Genomic DNA, 13752 nt, shown 5'->3' with positions numbered 1-13752 from the left:
TATTTAACCTCTCATCTGTACATATTGTGCAGATGGTGGATGATGAAAAATTTTTACAATTTTCCATGGACATAGTGTGTTATTATTAGAAGTAATGGCATTATAATTTGAAATTGCCGTTGAAAAATTTCAAGGTTCACTATCCTTTTTTCTTCAAGTGCTACTGTATAGTGTAAATTTTATAAAATGTGGCAAGGTTATGGACATAATAATGCATCGATTATATGTATGAATTTATCGTAGGACAAATTAACGTTCGTAATCATCAACGTCTTCAATGATGTATGTATAATATAATATTGGATAGTTTTCAAGTGCATTGGTGATAACTAGAGGATTACAATGGTGGAGGAAAAGCCTTGTAGGACATGTACTGATTTCAAGACTTGGGCAAGATTACAGAAGAAGACATTTGAATCGGAAAAGGTAATTTAAATAAAGCTATTAAAATGATACTCCAATCATATTGAAATTCATTATTATTTACCAATTCTACATAATTTTTAACAAAGCGTATCGCTAAATATATGCCTATTTTAGTTGCATCAACACAATACTCATTCTCTCCACTCCACTCATTCAGCTCCGCAACACTCACATGTACACCCGGATTAATCAATCAAATCAATTATTACAACAATTTAAATTATTTGCAACTGCTTAGTAAGTGAAAGCTAAACACTTCGCTTTGTAAGTGTATCAATATTTTTTTCTTATTTTTTTCAAGCATTATAAAGTGTAATGTCTATCTTTCCAAAAGTAAACACATTTTCTAAAATATTATGAATTAAAAATCGATACAAGTACTAATAGATCTTTAAATTTTGGCTTTGATTTCGATTGACGCATCTTATAATATTGAAATCATGGTTCAATCTAAATCCCAATAGCGATTGCTATAACTCCTTTATTTCTTTGATTATTTATATTAAGGGTTAAGGGCTAAGGAAATAACCCGCCTTTTCAATATATTTAAATAAATGAGTTAATGGCAAATGATTATTTTTTGATAATGAAATGAATATATTTATCTGATCGATACACTGTATATAAATGTTTATGTTAAAAAAAAAGAATTCCTTAACGTTTATGGTGTTTGCTTCGTTTATAACAAATAAATAGTTTTATATGCTCGGTGTTATAGTGATTGTTTAATTTATAGTTGTGTTTTATGGATTTCAGCAAAATAAAGATGATGAGAAGAAATCAACGGATAACGGCGCTGCACTAGCAATTGAAGAACGTAAAAATTTAAATTGTCCATTGGATAAGGATGAGTTGGGTTCAGCTACGTGGTCCTTCCTCCATACCATGGCGGCTTACTTTCCTGAAAAACCTACCCGCGAGCAGAGTGACGACATGAGAATATTTTTCCATGTATTTTCCAAATTTTACCCGTGTAGCACATGTGCAGAGGATTTGAGAAAGCAATTGGAAATTACACCACCACAAACCAGATCCCAGAGTGATTTGAGTTTATGGCTCTGCATGATTCATAATGAAGTGAACAAAAAATTGGGCAAACCTATTTTTGATTGCAAACTCGTGAATGAACGGTGGAAAGATGGTTGGTTAGATGGCTCATGTGATTAACACTTTTTTTAACCCTATCATACATTTACATAATTATGACATTTTCTCGCAAAATTATCATCTTTATAAATAATTTTATTCCAAAAGGGCTAAATAAAAGAAGATTCCAAAATGTTTGTTAAATTAACAGTTAAAAACAATATTTTATTTCGAAACGTGATCCATTGATACTATAAGTAATCAATCCGAAATGGGCCCATGACATGTTGTTGAATTGTCAATGTGAAAATTGAAATGTTAAAAAAAAAGGGATATTCAGTGACAATGTGGAAGAAGAAGAAGAAGAAGAAGTGATAAAATACGGGATTGGGACAATTGAATAATTTCTTGATTAATTTATCGGATATCATTTTGAGTATGATTTATTTTCCATTTCCTTTTCCTCTCACGTATTATGCTAGCATCGCGAAAAATTTCCAGACTTTAAGTAATGAATTTTTCATCATTTCTGCCGGAAAAAGCAGCCGCAGAACTCACTGAACACACGAAAAATATTAGAATTCAATGATCGCTTATATTTTTTCCTTGCCAATTAACCAAAATCAAGTATGTTCAATGAAAAAAAAACATCACTGCAGAGGATTAACGAGGACAATATTGCAATATGTACATATCCAAATTAATGAATTCATGTTTCTCTATTTTTCATTATCAATAAGAAAAAAATAATCAATGAAGTACACGAAAATTCTGCAGACAAGATGAATAGTTTAGAACGTTTCAAGTCTTGCTGACATTTGTGGTTCTTTCCCTAAATAAATCATGCCCGATTTCATGCAAAAATGAGAAAAATTTAATCCCTCTTGAACATTATCTTGTTAAAATGATTTAAAAAAAAACAAGAAAATAATTGAATAAAAAGTAGGAAAAAAATAAACAGAGTCCTTCTCTTTTTTACATTAGTCTCAGTGTAGTAGGATGATGTCTCTCCGAAATAACCAACGAATGTATGTACTTTGTCCTAATTGATGTTTATCTTCTGATTACTTTATCAACAATCGCACCTATTTTGCCGCACTATTGTCCCGAAGCCCAGCCTCGGTGACACTTCGTTCGTTTTGCTATGTCATATATATCTAGAATAATTCATTTAGAATTATTCATTTTATTTTTTCATTCAATTTTTTTTTCTCATATATTTGAGCTAAAAAATTTTTTCCTATTCAGTTTCAAATGGTCTCATTTCATCAACTGAACTGAATAAAGTGTCAATTCCTTATTTATAGATTTTTTTTTTAGATTCCCCATCGGCGTTGAAATTTTTAATAAATTAACCCCTCACGATCGGGATTTTTCTTAAGCAGTAACAGCTTACGCTACATAGGATTTGAAGGCGTCGACAGACGAAAACGAATGAATGAAATTTTAAAAATCGATATGCCATTGAAATCAATGTATTTCTCTTTTTCATATTATTTATGTGATTGAATTTCGTTTAATAGTTTTGGAAATGACCAATTGTGCAACTAATTATCTACGTTCGCATGAGATATTAGCATGCATTAATCCCCTACGGGAGAGGTTAACAGAGAAAATTTTCATTTTCTGACGTCAACTGGGTTTTGACTTTTTTCTTAGTGTTTCGTTGCTTTTTCACCTACTGACTGGGCTACGAAACGGTGCGAAGTGATGAGGAATCGAAGATGATAATTCCATCATACGGATTCTGAAAGTTTCAGCTCTGATCTTGCGACAATGCACCATATTTATTGTCCAATGAAAGTTTAGGCGCTTCATTTTGGCCTTCTGGAACTGCGTAGTTTCGGGTGCCACCTCGATTACGAACTTCTTCAAATGATCCTTCGTCTCGCTTCCTAAACATTTCAATCCAATGAATATCTCGGCTATTAAATCACTTTTTCTAGATGAAATGTTCAATACAACTATACTGAGGAAAAAAATTTAAATAAAACACGTATTTTCATCTGAATTTTTGTATTCAACAGTTGAAAAATTTTTAAATCGAAAGAAAATATTTGACTTGATTTCTTACTTCGCTCACGATTTGAAAAAAAAAAGAAAAATTACATCTTGCTTTACGTCTGCAGTTTTATACATTTGGTTATGATATTTCTATGATATAGGAAGGTTCATTCTTTGTACAAAATATATATTTTAAAGGAGCCGCTCTTTTTGATGTTATGAAAGATACTCAGGGCAATTGTATAGGTTGAATGACTTGGGAGAATATATAAGAGATACCTTCTTCCTCGTCTTTCTTATTCATTGTAATTTTTATTTAATTTTCAAAAGAAAAGTCAACTAATAATTTATTGATTGATCTTGAAATTGATCGTTAAATGGCAAAAAGCATTGATAAATAGAATTAACCACGTTAACATTATAAACTTTCTATTAATTGGTAAGGAAAATTGAATAACTATAATTAGTAGTAATACGGAGTAATTAGTAAGAAAAATATTTTACCGCCTTCCCCAAGCGCCAGTTTCAAGAGGAGCTGGTTGCTTAGCACTAAGAGTTGGGAAATACTCTTCACTACGAATGTCAGGAGCAATATTTTTCATTCTACTTGAACGTGTACTAGAAGATGATGATGATGATGTCTGATGTCTCAAATGTGGTGTTTTGTATTTTCCTGTAGCAGCGAGACTAGTGGCAGCAGTGGCTGTTGGACGAGGTGTAGGTTCAAGTGACTCAACCACTGCATCAGCCTTCTTCCACGGCCCACTCAATTTTGCACTTGCTTCACCGCTCTCACCATCCGAGCTGTTTTCACCTACGCCTCTTTCATCGTTACTCTCATGGTCCTGATTCTCACTAACTGTTAGATTTCCTATTTTCAGACCAGAGTAGTCTTTTTTTTCCTCTTCAAATTCACGCCATTCTTCTTCTTCCTAAATTGCCGAGTGAAAAACAAAAAAAAAAGTTAAAAACCATTAATTATCATTCAAAAATTCTCTTAAACATTAAATCCCTTATTTTTGACTGTTCTCAAGATTTTCCAACATTTTCCTATCTTTTAATTCCGTTAATTATGTAACAGCATTGCGAAAAAGCGTATACTGTATGTTATCATGGAAATGATGTCCCTTCAGATACGTAATGCTAGTGAGAGATTTTTATCTTTTTATTTAAAGTAAATGGAGACGTCACATTGTGGGAGAATTTGGCATTTTTATTTGGTAAAGGTTTGGCCGATAGTCCAAGCGGATGCAGAAGATCCAGACATCATCAGGAGCATGAGTGTAGGAAAAATTGAGGTTGGGGAGTAAGATCGATAAAGGCAACAGAGAGTAATTGGCTCTACTTTAGATGAGTATTGAAAGCCTTGATTAGCTTTAGCCTTGTTGCTAGTGTCAGACCATCATCTCATACGAACAAAATATTATAGAGATCCTTCACTATATGATAATTAAATTACCTCGATTTTTGGAGGCGCTCTGTCATCTTCATCAGGAGCAACTAGTTTTTCCTTAGTTTTGGATTTCTTTCCAGTTTCCTCGAGTTTTTTCGCTATTTCTTCAGTAGTTGTAAATTTTTTACCTTTCGCTTTCTTACGATCCTTCTTGGCAAAAAAATCATCGAGATCTGCCATTATTTTCACTTGGATCAGATCGTAATGCTCTTAATGTTTCTCTATAATGGGATATTAACCAGTTTTATGCATGTAAATTTGTCGGTTTGTCAGAATTAATATAAGTTGAAATCACAGCACAAAATTTTAAGGAAAAATCCTTGTGAACTGTACCAACTACCGCAATGATGGCTGCGCCTGGAATATAACCACATGCACCACATGGCTTGTCCAAGTTGAACCGGAAGTCTTACAATTACTCCTTTATCAAATCCAATACTCGAAAATCTCCAATATGTAAGAACCCTTTTCATTATTTTTTCATTCCATTGCATTCGGTGTCTACCACCTATTTATTAATAATTCTTACATCATTTTCTCTTTACTCATGCAAAAACAGAGAAAATTCTTTTTTTTATATGCCTGCGCTATTTTAAAAACTATTTATGACATATTGATGAGAGGTGGCGCCTTATTTCAATTCTGTGGCTTATGCTCTCGGTATTATATATATATATATATATATAATATGTATATAGCTTTTGTACGTTAACCAATGAGGCAAATTTGAGGCCAGTGCCAGCTGAGAACTCGAAACAAAAATTATACTCTTCTCACTTGCTTACAGCTGCATGTATATACGTGCATATAGAACTTTCCAAAAACGGTCACTACGGCTAGTTTATTAATAACAATCGGAAAAATGTGAACTGATGAGATTTTTGGTGAATGCACGATAAACCAGTTCATTCGATACAACTTGTGAATTGTTCACGCTTGAAAGGAGCTGTTTTATTTATACTTTGGAGAGTTTATGTTAGAATTGCTTGGATAACAAGGTTAATCAATTCTCCTATTGAGCACTCTCTTCTCTGGTGTTTCTTGGGATTCTTATTTAGATAGTTTAGTGCCGGCGCAATGTCAAAGCCAGACGCTCCAAAATTAGTGACAGCTCTATTTACATTCAAAGGAAGTAACAACGACGAGGTAAACTTTTTTCACAAGTATCAGGTGAATTGTTATTCTCTATTCAACTATGTATAGGTATTTATGGTTATCGAAATAGTTGTGTTTTAGGAAGGGGGATGTTATAACGATAACACAAACCGATGATGGAGGATGGTGGGAAGGTACCTTGAATGACAAGACCGCCTGGTTCCCTTCCAACTATGTCAAGGAGTGTCGAGCACCTGGTAACTTTATATACATATATTCAATATCTGTCAAAATTATTTCGTGCACATATAATCGCTCAATATTTAACGCAGACATTTCGATAGACATTGTTTATTAATATATATGTAGCAAATAATCCCTCCCCTCTAATTGCAACCCCTTGATTACAAATGGTTAAAGAATGCCATTACTTCAATCTTTTGCGTTTCAATTTTTTCCTAAAATAGTGTTAAAATAGGGGTGAGCAATGTAAATTAACGACAACGATAGTGTAATGACGGTTAATCCCTTAAATCCGCAATTTACATCCCTTGAATTTATTTCAACACTTTATTCTAAGATTTATTTTATATACAATATAAATGTAGAGTCTAGACTGTTTATCTCCGCAATCTAACTGTCCACTAAATCAATTAAAGTGCACTTCAGTCACATAACATCATCACTCATTACTTGTCAGAGTTTTATCGATGTATGCGGATTATTCTTTCTTACATTTTTCACTGAGCATAATTTCTTTAATGAAGAATTTTCTTAGAAATCTTTAATTTCTTAAATTAAGTTTCAAAGTTCAATATTTTTATAATTTTTTTTTGCTGTTTCGATTTTAGGAGAAGTGAAAATAAATTGTTATATTTTTCTGTCATGTCTGTGTACTCTTTGGAATTTGTAATTAGTTAATTGGCTTGAATTAATTGGGAAATCCATGCAGATCCTGGACATTCTTCCGGAATGTCATCGCCGGAGAAATCAAATGCAGAGCTTCCAGTTATTCATTCACGAGTGAATAGGGAAATTGTACTGCAAGATTTCGTGGATTCAGAAAGAGCCAATGTCACGGAAATCCAGGGTATCGTTAATAATTTCCTCCAACCGTTGGAGAAGACTCATCTGTAAGTCGGTACTTGAGCGGCATTGAAATTTTTCAAAATCTATTATCGTCTAATAAATGGTCAATGGGTTTCAGATTGACAAAGGAAGAGTTCAAACAATTAATAGGAAACATTGATGACATTGTAGAAGTTCATGAGTGTTTGCTATTAAATCTAGAGGCAATAGCAACGCAAGGACCCGATGCTAGAGTCGGAAATTTATTTCTTACTTTAGCCCCAAGACTGCAATCAGTTCATTTGAAGTATTGCAGTGGCCACCCTCAGGCGGTCTGCATTATGGATCGTTACCGAGATGAACTCAATGATTTTATGGAGCAAACTGGGGCTGTCACCCCAGGGATCCTTGTCTTGACTACAGGACTCAGTAAACCATTTAGGAGGTTGGATAAATATGGTGCAATACTTCAGGAATTGGAAAGGCATACAGAGAACAATCACTTTGATCGAGGTGATACACAAAGGAGTATCAGCGTTTATAGAGAAATAGCAGTAAGTTGTAATAATTGTTAAAAGTCTTGAGCGATTTTTGATACTCTTCTATATATTATATATTGAAATGTCTGTCAACAGAGATAAACAAGAGATTCAAGTATTTAATTAAAATTATTCAAATCTCTTCATCTATCTCCCTAAAATTGTCACCTTCTAATCAAATGAGTATTTAATTTTGGGGATATTATTCAGTCTGCCGGGTGACCAAACGAAAATTCATGTTACGCCTCAAAAACTATGGAACCATTTATATTATTTATTCTTTTTCACAGGAACAATGCAACTATATCCGCAAACAAAGGGAATTAGCTCTTCAGATTTTCACCAGCGGAATAAAAGGTTGGGAAGGAGAGGAACTGAATGCCCTTGGTGAAATATTACACGTTGGAGCTGTGACAATAGCCGTGGGCACTGAACGACGTGACAGATACTTCGTACTTTTTCCTATGACTCTCCTAGTACTCAGTACAAGCTCTCGTATGAGTTCTTTCATCTACGAGGTATAATTACTTATTTGCTTTTATCTAGGTGTGACCATCTCCACTCGACACTCCACATGAGCATTCCCTTGAAAAATTCCACTTACTCGTTGTTTGAAAATTTTCTGAAAAATAAACTTAATACAATGTTTATTTCTTAGGGAAAACTTCCTCTAACTGGTATCGATATCACCTTAATCGAAGAAACGGAGGATTCAAAAATTGCCTTCGAAATTTCGGGTCCTTTCATTGAGAGTATCACAGTGCTTTGTAATAACCGAGAAGAGCGCCAGCAGTGGGTCAACTTATTGAGCCAGGATCAGTCTCCTTCGGGCTTTTTCCATTCGCCAACAATATCACATGTGAGTTGTAGATCCCACCCTTACTCTCGATTATCAAGATTTTATGCTAAACTGGTGCGAAACAAAATAATTCACTCGGAACTTGTTAAGAAGCTACTCTATTATCAATACGTCAACAAGCCTGATCTCAATAATGTCAAAATGCGAAAATGTACAGTTACATATATGATATATCCAAGACAAAGTGATGACTCCGAGGATGATAACTTTAATACGCTCGATATGCCAGAGGTGAAGCAAAGAGTCAAATTAAAATCGTCATTGATGTTAGACGTGAGGTATGCAACTAGAAAGGACGTCAGTACACGTTCCGCAGGTCTACCACTCCAAGGCGCATCCTCATCTCCTGACAATTTCCATTCGAGTATTTTCAAGTCCCCGACTTTTCACAACTGTCAAAGTTTACCTGGACAATTATATTCCATCACTCAAATGACAAATGTTCAACACTTATTGTCTAGGAACGTTATTCTTGCCACAATTCTTCCACCTTCATCTAATAAACTTGTCGATCAAGACAGCCTCACTCAATCCGAACAATTATCATTAAACAATTGGAAATCCTTTAAGCCGCCAATTTTCTCTGACATTACGAGCAGAAGCTCAGATTTCATTCATATAGCACACATCCCGTTAAAACTCACTTCAATTAATGACAACGGTGGGGCCATCGATGAGAGGAGATTGGAGACTCTCTTATTGCCGATGACGAGTATGCATTCATCAGATTCAGGTATGGCTGACAGTTGCCACATAACATCATCAGAGTTATATTACAAATGTTATTCAACTGGAAGAAATAAATGCGCTCAACGTACACAAATATCACACAGCGAAAGCGAAAATGATGAGAATAAATTTGAGCATCAGTGTATCTGTACTTCGCCTTTTGGCTCGACTCCTAGACAGAGTCACCAGTCAATAGAAAGTCCCAACAATATTTTTACTATTTATACGCCAATGAGTAAAGCTGCTCATGATAATATCAAAGATGGAGAGAAGAATATTGAATCTGCCGGTAAGAGTCAACAACAAGATAATAGTGATTTTTCCACAATTGATAAAACTATTCATAAAGATGAAAGCACGAATGAAATAAATATTTCATCAGTTAAAGAATCGGATAAAAACCGTTTCACTGCTCCAATTCCTCTGGAGCATCAAAACATTTCAAAAGAACTTGGACGGATTCATCGTTGTCCAGATGGCATTCCGCTCGGTGAAGTTGAGGCTGCACCAGTTTATAAGTCCGGACTCTATGCTCACTGGTGGCTTAAGAAAACTATACCGATTTCCTCTTCAGAAACGAGGGAACAAGGCAAGCTTCCATGGCATGGCTGTTTTGGTTGTCTACTTTTTAAATTTCATAGAAAATCATTTTCATATTTTCATATTCACTTATCATCCGTTATCATGCGATTTCTTAACGATTTCATAACTGTCAGATGTCGCATTACTAATAGTCGAATGATGATAGTGGAGATAGAGAGAGTTTTTTTGCTTCTGCTTCTAGCCTACAGCCATGTTGTGAGAAGTTATGCTTTTTGCTATGTTTGTTTTTGTTTGAGTACTAACAAAGATACTCATCAGTGTTATAAAATAATGATTTTTTACTTTCTTTACGAGAATCTTCAAAATCAATTTCGTGCCTTAATACATTATTGACTAGTCATGATAATAGATTAATATTTACATTTCATATTGCATTACTCTACCTATTCATACCTATTTTTAAATTTTCAGTAGTTTTTATGATTTTAATGATAATATATGTAGACTCAACGATTACAACTGATGTCCATTATCGGATAAACGTTTTTCTTTCATTTTTATCTTCATTATGATGGAGCATCGCATTTTCTTAATAATTGACAAATTAGCTTCTGTATGGTTCAGCCGAATGGAAATGACAATAAATAAATTTAAAAAATTGAAACATTTTGCAATGATTTGCAATAAAATTCAAAGAAATTATATTTATTATATATAATTCTAAGTAATGGCAAATTGTTTTACGTATGGCGTATAAATCTTTGTTAGAGTGTGATTACTTATTAGTCCTTGGGTTACGATTTCTAGATAAACACTCCATCGAATGTAAAACATCAGCAGAATCTCCAGGATCATCATCCTTTAGCAGAGATTAAATGTTGGTGGAATCTCGCCTCACTACGACCTGCACCGCCAATGTATTCAACCAAGAACCAAAACAAGTCTGACATAGTGAATGGTTGTCAATCTCCACGAAATACAAGTAACTATTAACTATTTTAACTTAACTATTTTGTCAATTAGAAAAAAGTACGTTAAGGTTCGTCGTGGTAAATAAAATATTAACATTGAGCGACTCAACGTTATTTTCAATTACAGACGAGCGGACATTTGAAGATGATGCTATTATCCTGAAAGTCATTGAGGGTTACTGTATGATTGTCAACAGATTCACAATGCATCCTGGTAAATAAATAAATTATTAAGTTTATTATCTATTGAAAGTAGAGTTTGATATCTGCTTGTGTGCATGGCATGTCGTTATTCCGGCTCTGACTTCAGAATTAGATACTGGGGAAACATAAAATGGTTGCAGGCTCCTTTTCAGCACAAAAGAAGAAGAGATTAATCGTGAGTACATAACTTTTCAGACTATTTCGATGAATCACCTAATAAGCCTACACTATCTTTAATGTGTAGTAGGCACATGGACTCCTTTAACGAGAGGTATGTTGGTTTGATACTTATGTAAATGTTTGATTTGTGTGCAATTCTCAAGTTAATAACGAAATTAAGACACTATAGTTTATCAAACTTTAATGGGGCTTAACCATTTAATTGAATATTTTCATGAATGCAGGACTGTGCCGGAAGCCCTTGAAACTTTGAAAAGCCAAATGGAGAATCTTCGAACGCAGATGATTCAGCTTACAAAACAACTAAACGAGGAGAAACAATTAAGACTTTTGCTTGCTGAAACAATCAAGCAAAGGGTCCCCGGAATTGAGAGTTTAGTTTCTTACACTGAACGCCCTTTAAGAGAATCTTGAGAATCATTGATTGTTAATTATTGCTACACTTGTCTTTCAAAACTACTCTGAAAATTCACTAAATATGAAGTCAAAGAAGGAAGATAAATAATTTGAGGCCGTTTCTTTCTCTCATTTACGACTTTTTCTTATATAATTGTAAAAGACACTATATCTTCTGGATGCTATAATATGTTGATAAACGAAGAACTAGATATGCTCATCAACAATTTCAGTCGGAAGTATATTACTATTTTTTTCAACATAACACACCGACTCTGATCTCTGCAAAAATGACAATAGAAACGCAAACCTATTGACTTGGAAAATTATACGAAAATTTGCATTTACAATGAGATACAAGAGTAACGTAGACAACTAGACAACAGACAACAATTTGTTATCCCAATTGTACACAGAATTGAATAAACTACATCAATGAATTCACTCCAGAGTATAATATTTATCATTCACAAATTCGCATCTCGATTGACTTTAAATCAAAGCGAGAATTGATTTAGACCATGCATAGACAGCCTCCAAGTAACTAAAAGCGAATTTCAATTATAAGACTTCTAGTGCTAAATGGAAAAGTGGGGAAAAATTCCACCCTCGTTAATGAAATAGTATATTTCACGCCTAGGACGGAAAAAGGGAATCTGACGAATGCGACTTTATGGTCCGAGTCGGAGACGAGGATTATAACGCCCATGAGTCAGAATCACTTATTCTGTATAGAACGGTGTGAGAATTGGTTTGATTTCTTCGGTTTCGGTAACATCTAATTCTCCGTCTCCAATTTTACTATCAATTTGAATCGATCGGAAAAGTGTAATATTTTGCCAAGATATGGTTTTCATTGTTCATTGTCAAAAGTTTCTTGTACAGTAAGAATTTAGTATATTTCCCTAAAATCGCCCTCCCAAATACATTGGCAACGATGTCATTAATTTTGCAAATAAGTGGAGCTTGACGATAATCTTTGCACATAATGCATTTTATTGGCTGCAATAGAAGGTTTTCTTCCGCATTTGCACTATCCAAAAGCCCACCGAATGTTTGGAGAATAATTAAATGGCAGCTTAAAACGATTGACTTATTATTTTAATAGGTTAAATAAGAGTTAATTGAAAAGTCTTTGATCAACCCTAAAAAGGGTTGATCACAAGGTTCATTGATTTGCTGAATTTGTCTGGATTAGTGTAGTTGATGCGGCTATCTGTGGCTGCATTGGTCTGACGGTTGATCTTCCATGTAGATGTTTGTTTTTAATACGTTCAAGTTCATTGACCCTACTACGTGCATGTTCCAACCGGTGCCATGCCATTTGCAATACTTTTTGACTGGCGTAACCAGATCCCTCATGTGGTTGTCCTGGAGTCAATGGTAATTTGTTAATCAGTAATAAGTGAACAAGTGAAGCTATTGATAGAACTTTTTTTCTCATTTTACCTGTTGAAACTTGAGTTAAATAGTTTATCTGTTCACTCAATTTAGATTCTACATGGCCCAAAGTTTTGATGAACTGATTTGTTTGTCCCTCTGCTTGCTTTAAACTTGATTTTTCCTTGCTGAGTTCCATGAATGCCTGTCCTGCATTACAATTGTAATGAGAATAGTAATTAACAACAAATTAACATTTGTATAGCTAGCATTGAGCATTGAGTTTAATTTAATTCAACAGTAAAATTCTCGTTATCATAATTTTTTGGGTTTGGATTTATTTCGAAGAAAATCAAGAAATTCCCGTGCCATTTTCTCTTAGTTTTCTATGGCAGATTATAACCTACCCGCACTCTGTAAACACACGATAATATCCTTCTCGATGGCTTCCAAAGTTTGTATTCGTTCCATTGGGGGAGTCATTGCTATACTTCACTATCAAATGTACAATTATTAAATATATTCTAGTTTAACATTTATCTAGCAAGTTTATTCCCTCGAAAGGTTCGAAAGCGATGCAATGTTTGTGATGTGCAATATGATAACCAACTTGAACAATACAGACTACAGAGATTGGGAAAGTTGAAGCAAAAGCAGGCAGGTAGTGAACAGGCGCTTTGAGCGTGGCGGGAATGTGGAGATGAGTCAATCAAACGAGTCTGAATCGATACGGATTTTTAAAATTATTAATATATATATATATATATTTTTGATCGATAAATTTGATTTTGGACTAGAATTGAATTTTCATATTTGACA

General features: G+C 34.1%; 4 protein-coding genes across 9 annotated transcripts; 2 read left to right on the top strand and 2 right to left on the bottom strand.

Annotated features, from left to right (window-relative positions):
- Positions 1 to 5: 5 nt before the first annotated feature.
- On the top strand, positions 6 to 2432 carry Alr (Evr1_Alr domain-containing protein Alr). The gene is made up of 2 exons (XM_011312283.1): positions 6 to 426; positions 1183 to 2432. Exons 1-2 carry the CDS (start codon positions 343 to 345, stop codon positions 1591 to 1593), a joined length of 495 nt encoding a protein of 164 aa, XP_011310585.1. The 5' UTR covers positions 6 to 342; the 3' UTR covers positions 1594 to 2432.
- On the bottom strand, positions 2235 to 5387 carry LOC105271002 (protein CDV3 homolog). 2 transcript variants are annotated; one of them, XM_011312285.1, is made up of 4 exons: positions 5303 to 5387; positions 4976 to 5190; positions 4021 to 4448; positions 2235 to 3407 (listed from the first exon to the last, which is right to left on the bottom strand). In XM_011312285.1, exons 2-4 carry the CDS (start codon positions 5147 to 5149, stop codon positions 3269 to 3271), a joined length of 741 nt encoding a protein of 246 aa, XP_011310587.1. In that variant the 5' UTR covers positions 5150 to 5190; positions 5303 to 5387; the 3' UTR covers positions 2235 to 3268. The 2 variants fall into 2 exon arrangements, with proteins under 2 accessions (XP_011310587.1, XP_011310586.1); XM_011312284.1 differs by having other exon boundaries at positions 4976 to 5340.
- LOC105271004 (Rho-type guanine nucleotide exchange factor) lies at positions 5375 to 11997 on the top strand. Of its 5 annotated transcripts, none has more exons than XM_011312287.1 (10): positions 5375 to 5425; positions 6206 to 6321; positions 7017 to 7197; positions 7272 to 7686; positions 7962 to 8189; positions 8330 to 8530; positions 10610 to 10784; positions 10901 to 10987; positions 11173 to 11248; positions 11382 to 11997. In XM_011312287.1, coding segments are annotated over exons 1-10 (1671 nt in total). In that variant the 5' UTR covers positions 5375 to 5423; the 3' UTR covers positions 11572 to 11997. The 5 variants fall into 5 exon arrangements, with proteins under 5 accessions (XP_011310589.1, XP_011310588.1, XP_011310593.1 ...); XM_011312286.1 differs by lacking the exon at positions 5375 to 5425 and adding an exon at positions 5591 to 6115 and having other exon boundaries at positions 6195 to 6321; XM_011312291.1 differs by lacking the exons at positions 5375 to 5425; positions 11173 to 11248 and adding exons at positions 5591 to 6115; positions 11084 to 11152 and having other exon boundaries at positions 6195 to 6321; positions 11382 to 11465.
- On the bottom strand, positions 11872 to 13560 carry MED11 (mediator complex subunit 11). The gene is made up of 3 exons (XM_011312292.1): positions 13341 to 13560; positions 13003 to 13143; positions 11872 to 12924 (listed from the first exon to the last, which is right to left on the bottom strand). Exons 1-3 carry the CDS (start codon positions 13414 to 13416, stop codon positions 12722 to 12724), a joined length of 420 nt encoding a protein of 139 aa, XP_011310594.1. The 5' UTR covers positions 13417 to 13560; the 3' UTR covers positions 11872 to 12721.
- Between the last annotated feature and the right edge of the window lie 192 nt (positions 13561 to 13752).

The sequence above is a fragment of the Fopius arisanus genome, unplaced genomic scaffold (genome assembly GCF_000806365.1).
Source record: "Fopius arisanus strain USDA-PBARC FA_bdor unplaced genomic scaffold, ASM80636v1 scaffold00099, whole genome shotgun sequence".
Taxonomy (NCBI): Eukaryota; Metazoa; Arthropoda; class Insecta; order Hymenoptera; family Braconidae; genus Fopius; species Fopius arisanus.
Note: the sequence above shows the minus strand (reverse complement) of the source record. Positions and strands in the feature narration are given on the sequence as shown.